Source organism: Mixophyes fleayi, chromosome 9 (genome assembly GCF_038048845.1).
Source record: "Mixophyes fleayi isolate aMixFle1 chromosome 9, aMixFle1.hap1, whole genome shotgun sequence".
Lineage (NCBI taxonomy): Eukaryota > Metazoa > Chordata > Amphibia > Anura > Limnodynastidae > Mixophyes > Mixophyes fleayi.
In genome coordinates, this window is record NC_134410.1 from 125,292,174 (window position 1) to 125,309,316 (window position 17,143).

General features: G+C 46.8%; 1 protein-coding gene across 3 annotated transcripts in view; it reads left to right on the plus strand.

Moving 5' to 3' along the window:
- SLC38A5 (solute carrier family 38 member 5) overlaps window positions 1–14,354 on the plus strand; it is a 34,482-nt gene extending 20,128 nt beyond the window's left edge. For all 3 annotated transcript variants that reach the window (XM_075185571.1, XM_075185570.1, XM_075185572.1), the window contains exons 6-17: window positions 1,316–1,389; window positions 1,782–1,874; window positions 2,392–2,473; window positions 2,608–2,690; window positions 8,318–8,376; window positions 8,924–9,055; window positions 9,167–9,246; window positions 9,518–9,618; window positions 10,208–10,332; window positions 10,418–10,562; window positions 11,924–12,027; window positions 13,327–14,354. In XM_075185571.1, coding sequence (XP_075041672.1) covers window positions 1,316–1,389; window positions 1,782–1,874; window positions 2,392–2,473; window positions 2,608–2,690; window positions 8,318–8,376; window positions 8,924–9,055; window positions 9,167–9,246; window positions 9,518–9,618; window positions 10,208–10,332; window positions 10,418–10,562; window positions 11,924–12,027; window positions 13,327–13,431 — 1,183 coding nt within the window. In that variant the 3' untranslated portion in view covers window positions 13,432–14,354. The remainder of the gene's footprint in view (window positions 1–1,315; window positions 1,390–1,781; window positions 1,875–2,391; window positions 2,474–2,607; window positions 2,691–8,317; window positions 8,377–8,923; window positions 9,056–9,166; window positions 9,247–9,517; window positions 9,619–10,207; window positions 10,333–10,417; window positions 10,563–11,923; window positions 12,028–13,326) is intronic.
- The last annotated feature ends 2,789 nt before the right edge of the window (window positions 14,355–17,143 follow it).

Consider the following 17,143-nt stretch of genomic DNA (forward strand, 5'->3'; position numbering starts at 1 on the left):
ACTCATACACACAGCCTGTGTACTGTACAGACACACAACTTATACACATAACTCAGACACAATGCCTGTGTACTGTACATAAACACCACTTATACACACAGCCTGTGTACTGTACACACACTGCAACCCTTGTTTCCTTAGGTATATAATGTGTGAGTGTGCAGCATAGTGGCCATAATCTATATGATGTTGTCACTGTGTGTAATTTAGTAATGAGACCTTTGTATCTCTACGTGTGTGTGTGTGTGTGTGTGTGTGTGTACATACATTATGAGGCCCATTTAGAGTTGGACGTATGTTCTACATAAGACGATCATTTCCGTACGGAGCACATGCAGCAATAAATTTGCATACGTAGAGTTTTGCGAAAACTGTGGCGGGTAGGTGCGGTCCGAGTACAGTAAGGGTGTACGCATGCGCAGATACACCTTTTAGGAGCCGCGTGCCGGAGAGCTGGTGCAATGATACACGATGATGATGATGACTATCTCATCACCAATGGTTGCGTATTTACCCCTCCAGTTGATACTCCTTAAATCATTAGCGCAGAGGCTATATCATATCGCGGCCATCTGTTCGCATTACTAAATTGCCATTTCCATCTATTTAATCACGTAATAATGAACGTGCGACTTTTACATTTATTAACAACATTAATCACTAGTCTCTCTTGTATATATTAATACTTCATTACATTATCACATTGTGCACTTAGGGTAATGCGACTTTAGGATTGACTACTAATACTGCCGCGCCACATCTCTGCGCTACCGTAGGGTGTAAGTATTACGGCTGACGTACGCCTGGCGCCATTGCTGCTGGTTTCTTGAGCGGTACGCTTCTTGAGACGCGTGCGACTGAACCATCACAAGGAAATCCTTTTTTTTATAAAGTGCCTTTGTTACCTTGCACCCAGAGCGTATACGCATCCAACTCTAAATGATTCCCAATGTCCCTATCTGTATTGGGACGCATGTACTTACTCTATTTTAGTTACTGTTCTCCCAGAGGCCCCAAAAATATGTCACTGTATGATGCCATGCACCGAGCCTGTTCCTGGACCCTGCTGCCAGCCACATATCTGTCTGTAGTCACCGGATTTAGGGCTAGATTTACTAAGCTGCGGGTTTGAAAAATTGGGGATGTTGCCTATAGCAACCAATCAGATTCTAGCTATCATTTTGTAGAAGGTACTAAATAAATGAAAGCTTAAATCTGATTGGTTGCTATAGGCAACATCCCCACTTTTTCAAACCCGCAGCTTAGTAAATCTAGCCCTTAGACTGTAAAGTTGTGTTTCTGATCTCTCCTGTAGGTTCCTTCTAATGTCCATTGCTCTCCTGTCCGCTTACTCCATCCACCTCCTCCTCAAGTGTTCCGGTGTTGTTGGTGAGTGACCGTCTCTCCGTGTCGCAGTATGTTTTATATCTGCTTCCTCACCAGTGACCTCCTCATTTGATGCAGACCACGGGTCCATCATTACCTCCCTCCTGTGCTCCAAATCATTCCCATCGTCTCTCTGTCCAAAACCACATATCTGCATTATTTTACTCATTCTCATTCCCTGCTATCGCTGTCTCTCTGCAGCGGAGGTCATTTACGAAGCTCTGGATGTGGGTAGTGTTTTACACTGTGGTTGAAAAGCACATTTCTTCTTGGATCGTCTTCTGCTTCGCAAGTGAACTGTACTGTTTTTTTTTTATTTTATATACCTCCTTCCTTTCTCCCGTCACACCGCGTTTCATTCACTCTCCCCCCTCTTCGTGCTTTCTCCCGCCCAGGTATACGCGCCTATGAACAGCTCGGACAAAGAGCATTTGGATACGGGGGGAAAATCCTGACTGCCATAATCATAACAGTGCACAATGTGGGCGGTGAGAATCATTTTCCTCTCTCTTTTTCTACCTAGGATTACTGTTATTTGATATGAGAAGTGTTGCTGTTTATGTATTGTGTTTGAAATCATTCACAACAAGATACTTGGTTATAATTATACGATTGAGATTTTCATGGTGTCTGTATAATATACATGGGGTAATGTCTATTCGGATCGTACATTTCACCGTTATGGAATATTCCTTATATGAGAACTGAATGATGGACGTGTAGTGTCCTCTTGGAGTTTAATATTACAGTGGGATATTACTGCGTAAAAAAACATTGCAGAGCATTGCACATTGTTTGCCAGGCTTCTGCAGGGCATTGCACACTTTCTACATCATCCATCATGAATCTGAGGGTACGACTCGTTCTCTTCCAGGCATCCAGTGGCAATGCCAGCTGAGGGTGCCTAGTTTGATATGATCTTTATACAGTGTCAATTGGTCTATTATTGTACCCACTCTGATTGCAGCTGAACAATGTAATACAAGAGTCTCCTTTCTCTTCCAGCAATGTCCAGCTATTTATACATCATCAAGTATGAGCTGCCCCTCGTCATTCAAACCTTCATCGGGCTGTCTGAGACAACCCAGTAAGATTAGGATAAGATTCGGAGGATTGTACTTCTGTGTGTGTGTGTGTGTGTGTGTGTGTGCAACATTTATCTGTGTACGTGCCATTACCTCGTCACATGTTCCCATTATCTGAGCGTTCTCTCCTCTGCAGGGCCTGGTATTTAAATGGTAACATACTCATCGTCATAGTCAGTGTCCTCATCATTCTTCCTCTCGCACTCATGAAACATCTGGGTAAGATATGAACCTGGAGATGGCCTCTGATTAGATTGTGTTTTGTGTCAAAGTCTTTGTGTTTTGTGCCAGTATGGCCGGTGGGCGGTCTGTGCTGTGTGTTAGTTTATTTCTGGTGGGCGGTTTGTGCTGTGTGTTAGTTTATTTCTGGTGGACGGTCTGTGCTGTGTTAGTTTATTTCTGGTGGACGGTCTGTGCTGTGTTAGTTTATTTCTGGTGGGCGGTCTGCGCTGTGTGTTAGTTTATTTCTGGTGGACGGTCTGTATTGTGTGTTAGTTTATTTCTGGTGGGCGGTCTGCGCTGTGTGTTAGTTTATTTCTGGTGGACGGTCTGTGCTGTGTTAGTTTATTTCTGGTGGACGGTCTGTGCTGTGTTAGTTTATTTCTGGTGGACGGTCTGTGCTGTGTGTTAGTTTATGGCCGGTGGGCGGTCTGTGCTGTGTGTTAGTTTATTTCTGGTGGACGGTCTGTGCTGTGTGTTAGTTTATTTCTGGTGGACGGTCTGTGCTGTCTGTTACTTTATTCCTGGTGGATGGTCTGTGCTGTGTGTTAGTTTATTTCTGGTGGACGGTCTGTGCTATGTTAGTTTATTTCTGGTGGACGGTCTGTGCTGTGTTAGTTTATGGCCCGTGGACCGGTCTGTGCTGTGTTAGTTTATGGCCCGTGGACCAGTCTGTGCTGTGTTAGTTTACGGCTGGTGGATGGTCTGTGCTGTGTTAGTTTATTTCTGGTGGGCGGTCTGTGCTGTGTTAGTTTATTTCTGGTGGACGGTCTGTGCTGTGTGTTAGTTTATGGCCAGTGGGCGGTCTGCGCTGTGTTAGTTAATTTTTGGTGGACGGTCTGTGCTGTGTGTTAGTTTATTCCTGGTGGACGGTCTGTCCGGTGTTAGTTTATTTCTGGTGGATGGTCTGTGCTGTGTGTTAGTTTATTTCTGGTGGACAGTCTGTGCTGTGTTAGTTTATTTCTGGTGGGCGGTCTGTGCTGTGTGTTAGTTTATTTCTGGTGGATGGTCTGTGCTGTGTGTTAGTTTATTTCTGGTGGACGGTCTGTGCTGTGTGTTAGTTTATTTCTGGTGGACGGTCTGTGCTGTGTTAGTTTATTTCTGGTGGACGGTCTGTGCTGTGTGTTAGTTTATTTCTGGTGGACGGTCTGTGCTGTGTGTTAGTTTATTTCTGGTGGACGGTCTGTGCTGTGTTAGTTTATTTCTGGTGGACGGTCTGTGCTGTGTGTTAGTTTATTTCTGGTGGACGGTCTCTACTGTGTGTTCGTTTTTTTCTGGTGGACGGTCTGTGCTGTGTTAGTTTATTTCTGGTGGACGGTCTGTGCTGTGTTAGTTTATGGCCCGTGGACCGGTCTGTGCTGTGTTAGTTTATGGCCCGTGGACCAGTCTGTGCTGTGTTAGTTTACGGCTGGTGGATGGTCTGTGCTGTGTTAGTTTATTTCTGGTGGGTGGTCTGTGCTGTGTTAGTTTATTTCTGGTGGACGGTCTGTGCTGTGTGTTAGTTTATGGCCGGTGGGCGGTCTGCGCTGTGTTAGTTTATTTCTGGTGGACGGTCTGTGCTGTGTGTTAGTTTATTCCTGGTGGACGGTCTGTCCTGTGTTAGTTTATTTCTGGTGGATGGTCTGTGCTGTGTGTTAGTTTATTTCTGGTGGACGGTCTGTGCTGTGTGTTAGTTTATTTCTGGTGGACGGTCTGTGCTGTGTTAGTTTATTTCTGGTGGACGGTCTGTGCTGTGTGTTAGTTTATTTCTGGTGGACGGTCTGTGCTGTGTGTTAGTTTATTTCTGGTGGACGGTCTGTGCTGTGTTAATTTATTTCTGGTGGACGGTCTGTGCTGTGTGTTAGTTTATTTCTGGTGGACGGTCTGTACTGTGTGTTCGTTTTTTTCTGGTGGACGGTCTGTGCTGTGTGTTAGTTTATTTCTGGTGGACGGTCTGTGCTGTGTTAGTTTATTTCTGGTAGACGGTCTGTGCTGTGTGTTAGTTTATTTCTGGTGGACGGTCTGTGCTGTGTGTTAGTTTGTTTCTGGTGGACGGTCTGTGCTGTGTGTTAGTTTATTTCTGGTGGACGGTCTGTGCTGTGTGTTAGTTTATTTCTGGTGGACGGTCTGTGCTGTGTTAGTTTATTTCTGGTGGACGGTCTGTGCTGTGTGTTAGTTTATGGCCGGTGGGCGGTCTGTGCTGTGTGTTAGTTTATTTCTGGTGGACGGTCTGTGCTGTGTGTTAGTTTATTTCTGGTGGACGGTCTGTGCTGTCTGTTACTTTATTCCTGGTGGATGGTCTGTGCTGTGTGTTAGTTTATTTCTGGTGGACGGTCTGTGCTATGTTAGTTTATTTCTGGTGGACGGTCTGTGCTGTGTTAGTTTATGGCCCGTGGACCGGTCTGTGCTGTGTTAGTTTATGGCCCGTGGACCAGTCTGTGCTGTGTTAGTTTACGGCTGGTGGATGGTCTGTGCTGTGTTAGTTTATTTCTGGTGGGCTGTCTGTGCTGTGTTAGTTTATTTCTGGTGGACGGTCTGTGCTGTGTGTTAGTTTATGGCCAGTGGGCGGTCTGCGCTGTGTTAGTTAATTTTTGGTGGACGGTCTGTGCTGTGTGTTAGTTTATTCCTGGTGGACGGTCTGTCCGGTGTTAGTTTATTTCTGGTGGATGGTCTGTGCTGTGTGTTAGTTTATTTCTGGTGGACAGTCTGTGCTGTGTTAGTTTATTTCTGGTGGGCGGTCTGTGCTGTGTGTTAGTTTATTTCTGGTGGATGGTCTGTGCTGTGTGTTAGTTTATTTCTGGTGGACGGTCTGTGCTGTGTGTTAGTTTATTTCTGGTGGACGGTCTGTGCTGTGTTAGTTTATTTCTGGTGGACGGTCTGTGCTGTGTGTTAGTTTATTTCTGGTGGACGGTCTGTGCTGTGTGTTAGTTTATTTCTGGTGGACGGTCTGTGCTGTGTTAGTTTATTTCTGGTGGACGGTCTGTGCTGTGTGTTAGTTTATTTCTGGTGGACGGTCTCTACTGTGTGTTCGTTTTTTTCTGGTGGACGGTCTGTGCTGTGTTAGTTTATTTCTGGTGGACGGTCTGTGCTGTGTTAGTTTATGGCCCGTGGACCGGTCTGTGCTGTGTTAGTTTATGGCCCGTGGACCAGTCTGTGCTGTGTTAGTTTACGGCTGGTGGATGGTCTGTGCTGTGTTAGTTTATTTCTGGTGGGTGGTCTGTGCTGTGTTAGTTTATTTCTGGTGGACGGTCTGTGCTGTGTGTTAGTTTATGGCCGGTGGGCGGTCTGCGCTGTGTTAGTTTATTTCTGGTGGACGGTCTGTGCTGTGTGTTAGTTTATTCCTGGTGGACGGTCTGTCCTGTGTTAGTTTATTTCTGGTGGATGGTCTGTGCTGTGTGTTAGTTTATTTCTGGTGGACGGTCTGTGCTGTGTGTTAGTTTATTTCTGGTGGACGGGCTGTGCTGTGTTAGTTTATTTCTGGTGGACGGTCTGTGCTGTGTGTTCGTTTTTTTCTGGTGGACGGTCTGTGCTGTGTGTTAGTTTATTTCTGGTGGACGGTCTGTGCTGTGTTAGTTTATTTCTGGTAGACGGTCTGTGCTGTGTGTTAGTTTATTTCTGGTGGACGGTCTGTGCTGTGTGTTAGTTTGTTTCTGGTGGACGGTCTGTGCTGTGTGTTAGTTTATTTCTGGTGGATGGTCTGTGCTGTGTGTTAGTTTATTTCTGGTGGGCGGTCTGTGCTGTGTGTTAGTTTATTTCTGGTGGACGGTCTGTGCTGTGTTAGTTTATTTCTGGTGGACGGTCTGTGCTGTGTGTTAGTTTATTTCTGGTGGACGGGCTGTACTGTGTTAGTTTATTTCTGGTGGACGGTCTGTGCTGTGTTAGTTTATGGCCCGTGACAGTCTGTGCTGTGTTAGTTTATTTCTGGTGGACGGTCTGTGCTGTGTGTTAGTTTTTTTCTGGTGGACGGTCTGTGCTGTGTTAGTTTATTTCTGGTGGACGGTCTGTGCTGTGTTAGTTTATGGCCTGTGGACAGTCTGTGCTGTGTTAGTTTATGGTCGGTGGACGGTCTGTGCTGTGTTAGTTTATTTCTGGTGGACGGTCTGTGCTGTGTTAGTTTATTTCTGGTGGACGGTCTGTGCTGTGTGTTAGTTTATTTCTAGTGTACGGTCTGTGCTGTGTGTTAGTTTATGGCCAGTGGACGGTCTGTGCTGTGTTAGTTTATGGCCGGTGGACGGTTTGTGCTGTGTGTTAATTTATTTCTGGTGGACGGTCTGTGCTGTGTGTTAGTTTATGGCCGGTGGACGGTCTGTGCTGTGTGTTAATTTATTTCTGGTGGACGGTCTGTGCTGTGTGTTAGTTTATTTCTGGTGGACGGTCTGTGCTGTGTTAGTTTATGGCTGGTGGACAGTCTGTGCTGTGTGTTAGTTTATTTCTAGTGTACGGTCTGTGCTGTGTGTTAGTTTATGGCCAGTGGACGGTCTGTGCTGTGTGTTAGTTTATGGCCAGTGGACGTTCTGTGCTGTGTGTTAGTTTATGGCCAGTGGACGGTCTGTGCTGTGTGTTAGTTTATGGCGTGTGGACGGTCTGTGCTGTGTTAGTTTATGGCCGGTGGACGGTCTGTGCTGTGTTAGTTTATGGCCAGTGGACGGTCTGTGCTGTGTGTTAGTTTATGGCGTGTGGACGGTCTGTGCTGTGTTAGTTTATGGCCGGTGGACGGTCTGTGCTGTGTTAGTTTATGGCCAGTGGACGGTCTGTGCTGTGTGTTAGTTTATGGCTGGTGAACGTTCTGTGCTGTGTGTTAGTTCATGGCCAGTGGACGGTCTGTGCTGTGTGTTAGTTTATGGCGTGTGGACGGTCTGTGCTGTGTGTTAGTTTATGGCGTGTGGACGGTCTGTGCTGTGTGTTAGTTTATGGCGTGTGGACGGTCTGTGCTGTGTGTTAGTTTATGGCGTGTGGACGGTCTGTGCTGTGTTAGTTTATGGCGTGTGGACGGTCTGTGCTGTGTGTTAGTTTATGGCGTGTGGACGGTCTGTGCTGTGTTAGTTCATGGCCAGTGGACGGTCTGTGCTGTGTGTTAGTTTATGGCCAGTGGACGGTCTGTGCTGTGTGTTAGTTTATGGCGTGTGGACGGTCTGTGCTGTGTTAGTTTATGGCGTGTGGACGGTCTGTGCTGTGTGTTAGTTTATGGCGTGTGGACGGTCTGTGCTGTGTGTTAGTTTATGGCGTGTGGACGGTCTGTGCTGTGTGTTAGTTTATGGCCAGTGGACGGTCTGTGCTGTGTGTTAGTTTATGGCCAGTGGACGGTCTGTGCTGTGTTAGTTTATGGCCAGTGGACGGTCTGTGCTGTGTGTTAGTTTATGGCCAGTGGACGGTCTGTGCTGTGTGTTAGTTTATGGCCAGTGGACGGTCTGTGCTGTGTGTTAGTTTATGGCCAGTGGACGGTCTGTGCTGTGTGTTAGTTTATGGCGTGTGGACGGTCTGTGCTGTGTGTTAGTTTATGGCGTGTGGACGGTCTGTGCTGTGTGTTAGTTTATGGCCAGTGGACGGTCTGTGCTGTGTGTTAGTAGTGATAACATGAGAACTCACTGTTTATACAGATATAACGAGTCTGTTGGTTATGGATTGTCCGTCTCTAATCTCTCTCTCAGGATACCTGGGTTACACGAGCGGCTTCTCTCTTAGTTGTATGGTCTTCTTCCTGTGTGCGGTAAGAAGCAGCTGTGGCAGATGTCAGAGAATTTATATAGCGGCAGATTAGTACAGTGATATTTCCTACTTGGTTTATCTATGAAAAGCAGACTCCCACCAACCACGCATACTCACATTGCCCACACTGACAGAGTAAGGGTATTCCAAAAATATAAATAATTAAAGTAACTAAAAGGTTGATAGATAAAACATATACATAGAACCAAAATATCCAAATCACTCAGGAGCAGAAGAGAGAACCAGTCTAACATGCATCACTATACACTGTAATAAAATGCTATAACCCCTCTAGGCAAACTATAGAAGCAATGATTGGAATCCAAAATAATTTCTTCTACACACATTCACTCCTGAACATGATCTTCACAGAGGTACTTACTGTTCTGATTTTATTTTTTATTTTTTTTAATTTCTACAAATGTCACAAAAACGTTCCCCTTCTGTGTTCACAAGTCTCCACCTCTGCTGGGGGTCGAAACGCATTTCTTTTTTGTCTCTGCTTAATGTCTCCTTAAATTTCACCACCTCAATCTGCTCTCGGCCAGGTGATCTACAAGAAAACCATCATACCGTGCCCCCTGAGCAACACAACAAGTACGGAGCATACCGTCTACACCAACGGGTACAACACCACCAATGACGCGTGCACGGCTAAGCTGTTTACCGCCAACTCGCAGGTATGTCCGCAAACGGATCCGTAGACGGCCACAGGCTCGTTGTTTTACTCTTGTTTTTCCAGCGTTTCTTGTTTCCACCTTATTAAAGTTGTGACACATTTTTTTTTCCAGACTGCGTACGCCATCCCGATCGTGGCGTTTGCCTTTGTGTGTCACCCGGAGGTTCTGCCGATATATACTGAACTGCGCAGGTTGGTGTAGAGGGGTACGAAGCCATATTGAGATGCCTATGTTATCTACTGTGACATTCATCATAAGGTTAATGTGTGGCCCTTTTGAAGGTTAGAGGGCCACTGAAGTGTATCACGTTGCTTATCCCTGCTCTAGTCTTTGTGATTTTCTTTCACATTTACCTTGACAATCAGTTTGCAAATCTAATTCTGCCCTCTGCTGGCCGACCCACCACACTGCACACACATCTATTATACGAGTAACGTGCTTTTATTTCTTTTATGCATCAAGAGCTACCAAGAAGCGGATGCAGAATGTGGCCAATGTCTCCATCTTGGCCATGTTTATCATGTACCTGATGACTGCTGTGTTTGGGTACCTAACTTTCTACGGTAAGAGTCACGCAGAATTACCGGATGTAGTGCGGCATAAGAGAATTAGGGAGAGGGTATCTGAATTGGTAACATGCTTGATGAATGAAAGGCGCTTACCAGACAGTTGAGCTGCTGGAAAGTGTTTCTGCAGGTGCTGACGTCTGCTATACAGCTTGTTCCTGATTGGATGTTAGCAGCAATTGACCAGTAAGAAGCCAAAGGTCATTTCTAGTACTTTATCGGGTCTTGGCCTCTACAGAATCCCTCTCTGGCAGCTCGTCATGGTAGAAATGGAGCGGTCACAAGGCGGGTGGAGGAAAGTAGAATATATCTCCACCAACAATGAAATCCTCCTTTATAACTCAAAGCTCATCACTAGAACCAGGATATGAATTGATTAATCAAAATATTTACACAGACGCAGAGTTCACTTTAAGGAGAAACATACGGAGAAAAGTATTTAAAGTTAAAATATCCCCTTTTATATAATAAAGGTTTATCATAACTGTAAAACTTTGGGCACGGTTCTTTCCATACCCAGTAATCCAGATCTGTCATGGAGAATGGTAGATGATGATTTGAGTATTTTCGCTCTCTCCCCCATTAGATAACGTGGAGACGGAGATGTTACACACGTATAACAAAGTGGACCCACTAGACACGGTCATCTTGTGTGTCCGTCTTGCCGTATTAGTGGCCGTCACTCTCACCGTGCCGGTTGTCTTGTTTCCGGTAAGTGTGCCTCCCGATACCTTTCTCTGCCCACGTCCGTCTGATTTACTTCTTCCTAATCCCCCGCTCCCGTCTCTCGCCTCAGATCCGCAGAGCAATCCAGCAGCTCCTTTGTCCAGGACAGGACTTTCGCTGGTGGAGACACATCCTTATTGCTGTGTGTTTGCTCGTAGTGGTCAATCTGCTGGTCATCTTTATTCCAAACATCAAGGATATTTTCGGTGTCATTGGTAAGCATGATTTATATATCACGTGGTGGTCTATACTTAGGTGCCAGGTTGAAAGACAAAGCTTGTGTTATTGATGGCAGGAAGAAAGCCACTTGGCATCGATCAGGTTCTGGAAACCTTACAGTCGCTTTAGATCGTTGGACATTTCATGAAATTAAGTTTGTGTCTGCAGTGGTGGCTTGTTCTTCTGCGCCACCTACTGTTGCGATATAATAGTGTTTTCTGCTAAACGCAACGATTATAATGGTACCTGTCGCTTACCCTAAGCGAGGGGCGTATATTTTGTGGGCTGAGCCAATATTCCTGAAAATTAGTTAGACAAGAAGAAGTGATATTATCAATATTAATGCACAGGCTGTTATATTCAGTTAAGGCTCAATTGAAATGGAAGACTCTTTGATAAAGGGGTCTTCTATTTTCATTGGCCAACAGACCATGTGCTCAGTGTTATATGTGTGTTAAGGCTGACGGCAAATATCATAAACTCGTAGAACAGGTAACAGAGGTCTTCACCTATAGCAGCCGCCTTTCCCGTAGAGCTGAACGCGCTCACAGGTACTCCGATGCCCCCAGGTCTTCAACTCAGAGTAGTACAAGTTTATAATCTTACTGTAGCGCAGTTGAGGGCCAGGTGGTAGAAACAGCGAAGTCCAAAACGGGCCGAGGTCAGAGGGTACAGCAGGCAACAGTAGTGAGGTCCAGGCAGAGGTCAGGGCTGGCGGCAAACAGCGTATCCAGGTAACAGGCAAAGATCAGGGTCACGAGCAATCCAACAGAGTCCAGTAAACGAGCCAAGGGTCATGCACGAAAGAATCAATCCAAATAACAAGAGCAGAGAAGCAGGTCAGCAGCCAGAGACTGAAGCTATAACCGGCATGGAGGCTAAGCCCTCTCTTCCTTACAATACTTGCTGAGACCAATAGGAACTGAGGAACACAGAAGGGTAATCAGGCCCAGCAGGAGGCTGTCTAGCTGGCCGGGTCGGTGCTGTTCAATGCGTCCTGGCCGTTGCCATGGTGACGGCCCGGGACGGAAACCGGAAGTGACACCCCGGTCGTCATGACGGCGGCCGGGACGCGTCTGAGGGGCCTGAGCGAATGCTTGTACATCATACAAGCATTCAGATACAGGACTGCGTGTCATATGCACTGTATACGATGAGTTGGGTGTTCGTTACATGTTATACAATAGGCTGGCTGCTATGTATACTTTTATACAATGAAATGGAATTGCACTTTATACGTTTACAGCATTATGCACTGAACATACAATATGCTGGGTGGTAATTATACAGTACACAATACATCGTTAATTATACAATATACTGCTTGTTACATATAGTACTTTCTTACTTCTTACAGGAGCCACTTCAGCCCCAAGTCTGATTTTCATCCTTCCGAGTATATTTTATTTAAGGATTGTCCCCACTGAGAAGGAACCTCTGTTATCACGTCCAAAGATTCAGGTTCATATAACGATGTTCTTCACCTGTCTCCACCCTTACATTCTCCTCATTGTGTAATATGTATCTTCCTGCCTCTCTGTACTCCACTAACGTGTCTGTCTTACTACACATACAAATCCCTTACCCCATTCACCTACAAGTGTTCTGTCTGCTGTTGCTAATATCCCTCCACCCCTCCTCCGGAGGTCCACTGGCATTCCCCCTCTCCTCCGGAGGTCCACTGGCATTCCCTCTCTCCTCCGGAGGTCCACTGGCATTCCGCCTCTCCTCCGGAGGTCCACTGGCATTCCCCCTCTCCTCCGGAGGTCCACTGGCATTCCCCCTCTCCTCCGGAGGTCCACTGGCATTCCCCCTCTCCTCCGGAGGTCCACTGGCATTCCCCCTCTCCTCCGGAGGTCCACTGGCATTCCCCCTCTCCTCCGGAGGTCCACTCGCATTCCCCCTCTCCTCCGGAGGTCCACTCGCATTCCCCCTCTCCTCCGGAGGTCCACTGGCATTCCCCCTCTCCTCCGGAAGTCCACTCGCATTCCCCCTCTCCTCCAACAGTCCACTGGCATTCCCCCTCTCCTCCGGAGGTCCACTGGCATTCCCCCTCTCCTCCGGAGGTCCACTGGCATTCCCCCTCTCCTCCGGAGGTCCACTGGCATTCCCCCTCTCCTCCGGAGGTCCACTCGCATTCCCCCTCTCCTCCGGAGGTCCACTCGCATTCCCCCTCTCCTCCGGAGGTCCACTCGCATTCCCCCTCTCCTCCGGAGGTCCACTGGCATTCCCCCTCTCCTCCGGAGGTCCACTCGCATGCCCCCTCTCCTCCGGAGGTCCACTCGCATTCCCCCTCTCCTCCGGAGGTCCACTCGCATTCCTCCTCTCCTCCGGAGGTCCACTCGCATTCCTCCTCTCCTCCGGAGGTCCACTCGCATTCCCCCTCTCCTCCGGAGGTCCACTCGCATTCCCCCTCTCCTCCGGAGGTCCACTCGCCTTTCCCCTCTCCTCCGGAGGTCCACTGGCATTCCCCCTCTCCTCCGGAGGTCCACTGGCATTCCCCCTCTCCTCCGGAGGTCCACTCGCCTTTCCCCTCTCCTACGGGATTCAACTCGCATTCCCCCTCTCCTCCAACAGTCCACTGGCATTCCCCCTCTCCTCCAACAGTCCACTGGCATTCCCCATCTCCTCCAACAGTCCACTCACATTCCCCCTCTCCTCCGGAGGTGCACTCACATTCCCCCTATCTTCCAACAGTCCACTCGCATTCCACGTCTATAAAAATGGGCTCTCACACCACCTCTTTTCTTCTTTTCACAGGCTGCCCTTTTTGCCTCTATGGGTTTTGTGTTCATGATAATGTGTTTGAGCTTCATCATCGTGGACTGGGTGACGACGGGCAAAAGCAACGTTGGAGGGCACTAACCTGCTCTTGGCTCCCTCTCCCATGATTGCGGACATTGGGCCAGTTCTCCTGAGACCTGTGCACGTACGATGGACAGGTCCGTTAGCTGCATCAAGAAAGAACAAGCAGCCAGAGCTGACCCCTGGAGAGAGGAGCGTCCAATCGGTTCAGGACTAGATGTTTTAAGCCATAAGTGCCCCTTACCCTTACCAACCCCAGCTGCTGCAAAACTTCACTACAATCACTGTACGTGTTGCCTTCTCCTTCCTCTGTGTCTCTCGTTCAATGCAGGACCAGGACGTTTATCCTGTAGATCAGTTCTTGGGACACAGAGCAAATTCCCTGAGAGTATTCATTCATGTCAGGTCCCTCTCCCCTGAGGTCGACCAAAAGGTCAAAGAATCACAGTGTATCTACCTCACCAACCCCTGTCTAGCAGGGAGGGGTATCAGTGTATTGCACTCGGGGGGTTAGGTAATCTCTCTAAGAGAGGACATTGCACTACAGCGTTATAGTGTGCCATTTTATTCAGAGTATCTCTACTGCTATTACCAAGTTCATTCACAAACATATAACTTGACATAGATTCACTACACTACTCCTTGTTACAGCATTTCGGTTCAATGTACGACCCTAAATTTACAGCTGCCGAGGTCATGTCTATACTGCATGTGCCTATTATGTGTACAATATTAGACTGTTACAGATCTGTAGTCATACTCCTCACCCAGCTATAAAGCAGCTGTGCTCTGCCAACGATTTCTGTTCCCTCTGTCCTGATCACTGTGAATCCTTTCGGGGCCTATTTACACCCTTGAAGTCACCTGTGGTGGCCGCGCCCGTTGTCACACACTCCTGACATGTTCTGTGTTTTGGAGAACAGCTTGGTTTACACATGTGGAGACGTAAGCCAAAGAATATTTTAATAAATTTTTAAACAATGGGTTTTTATTTTTGCAGCTTGTTATGTTATTGGTTCTGCTACCAAGGCAAATATTTACTTACGTAATTAGAGGTCGGTCGTCGGATCCGCTCACGGTTCGAGGGAGGCATATTACGGATCGTTGGCTAAGCAGAAAAAAATGCAGCGTAACAGAGATGCTGACGTAGACGCAAATGTATAAGTGGCGTGTGTTTGGATCAGGGTATTTCATGGAAAGTACCATATAAGGGCAGTAACGCGCCCGATTCTGTTTTCTGATGCAGATGTCGTTTTGTGTGATAAAATATTGTGATAATGGAGATATTTGGAGATGTTGCCAAAATATTGGGAGTTCATGAAGCCAAATTTTTATATGATCATGAAGATGGTGGGACGCCGACCTCTTTCAGAGAGGAATCTCAGATTTTAACAAATTAAAATACCCGTTGGATACACTCTACTAGAGGGTGTACCTAGCCGGTGGTTTTGGGACTTTTGCATTCAATTATACACAAAAATGTCAACAAATGTAGGCCGTTCCTTTAATAACTACTGGGGCTTCAACAAGTAATGTTGTAAGAGAAAATGTCATTGAGGGGCTTGTCTCAATATGATATGAGTTTCTGAGTATTGAGTAAAAAAAATATCTGAAAAATGTTGCATAGATTGTCTGCAAATATAACGGCGGAATTGTATGTAAATGGTATTGCATTATAACAACGTTCAGTATAAGTGTGTGCCGTGGGTGATGTGCTTAGATGCAATCGCTCAGAAGCATAACATAGCTACGGTATATATGGATCTAGTTTATGCTCCATTAGTAAGGTGCGATTCACAGGGCTCTGAGCGCCTATTGTCATTCTTAAAAACTGGTTACATAGGCTAACCCAAGGGGGGGGTTGTGTTCCTAGTGCCTGGGAACCCCCCTCCAAGCCTGGGGCACTGTATAATTGAGGTGGCTGGAACCTGCTCCCACTTCACACGGCTCTGCTTGAAAAGGGAGAGCTGCGTGCACCTAACAGTAGTGCACGCAGCATTGCCCATGTATATTATGGGGATAGAAAGAGTTGGAGAGCAGCCAAGCACTGTTTAAAATTATAGCTACGCCCCCATGCATGCTGGTCACGCCCACTGGCGGCGTGGTGTGGAAACCCCCCTCTACAAATCCTGCGTTTGTCCCTGGGCTACACACAGACCAGTTACAGAGGAACTGGTTTAGAATAACCTGTAACCAATAAGAGCAATAGATTACATAATCTCTGTCAATTCCTGAATGCCGGTGTACAGGCAAGTTTGAAGTTGTGCGGTTTGGCCACCGTGTAGTTAATCAGAGCATCAATACAGCAACACGCAGAAGTGTCTGAAGATTGTCCACCTCAATACTAAACAAAGCTCACTTTTAAATATTTAAAATTGTCGATGAGAACGAGCATTGTGTTGCCATGGAAACAGGATGTGTCGTTTCCTGACAGCTAGAGGTCTGCTCTCACATTCCCACAGAGCCGACTGGGCGGCCCAGGTAGATCCCATAGTTGGCTAGCTTGGGCTGGTCACCAGGCTACCTGCATTTTGTTCCTTTAAAATATCCCCCCCTTCCTGGCTAAAATTTGCCAGGTAGCCCCTGTCCACAGATGTCATGGCCGTTTAGTGAGTCCTTATCTATCATCATCATCACCATTTATTTATATAGCGCCACTGATTCCACAGCGCTGTACAGAGAACTCATTCACATCAGCATGCCATTGCTTTTCAGCGCTCAACGGGAGTCCTCCAACTACAGATTGCTCAAGTTGGATGCAGGTACTACAGAATATCCATTTTTCCCTCTTCCATTATAATAATAGAACAATCTTATTTCCTCCCATCTCTTGCTTGCACCTGAAGGGATGCGCTTAGATGCAAATTCAGCTAGATGGTGCAGTTTTGTACCTGGGCAAAACCATCTGCAGGGGGGGGGGGGGAGTTTAAAATGTGGACAAATTTAGAGTTAGAAGAGCTCAACTCTAAATCTCAGCGCACAAATAAAGCTGCACGTTGCTTATCTGATACAGGAGGCCGTATTTTCCCTGCACGCAAAATAAATAATAAAAAAATGACATTTGCTCCACTTGCATTGTAACATGGTTTGTCCAGGGGCGAATCTACACCCTGTGGTGCCAGAGGAGCCCAATCTCAGTCCTCAAGAGCTACAAACAGGTCATGTTTTCAGGATTCCTTAAATCACGCACTGGTGAGCTATTCTATTTGGCTGGGTCAGTAATTGTACCACCTGTTTCTGCAGACAGAAGACCTGAAAACATGACCTGTTGAGGACTGGGTTTGAGCACCTCTGGTGCAGGCGAATTTGCTCCTAAATGCCGAAATGTACAATGGGCTCTCCACGCTTCTGCCGCCATCATCATGCAGAGCAATTTTATGCACTTCTGCAAAAGACCCGCCTGGAAGAACAGGACAAAGTGTACCTGGGATGGCGAGAGAACACAAACATGCTGCAGCCTGATCGTAAATGACCCTCACGTTATACTGAGGAAGAAATCCGTATGAGTGCCGAGGGGTAAACGTCTGTTTCTCAGATAGCCCTACCTGTCAGTACAAACAAGTGGGCCGCTTGTAGGAGTCAAAAGCATAGGACAAATAATTCAAAGCTCATTGTCTTCTAGATATACAGAACTCTCCCCCTACAGTTATATTCTACCTTCAGGAGGTCAGGACACTCGTGCCTAGCCTGACGGTGTAGTGTACTTGTTTTAATTTTCAGATGCTCTTGCCCACGTCTCCTTATGTAACTAACCGAGGTTCATCAAGAGGGG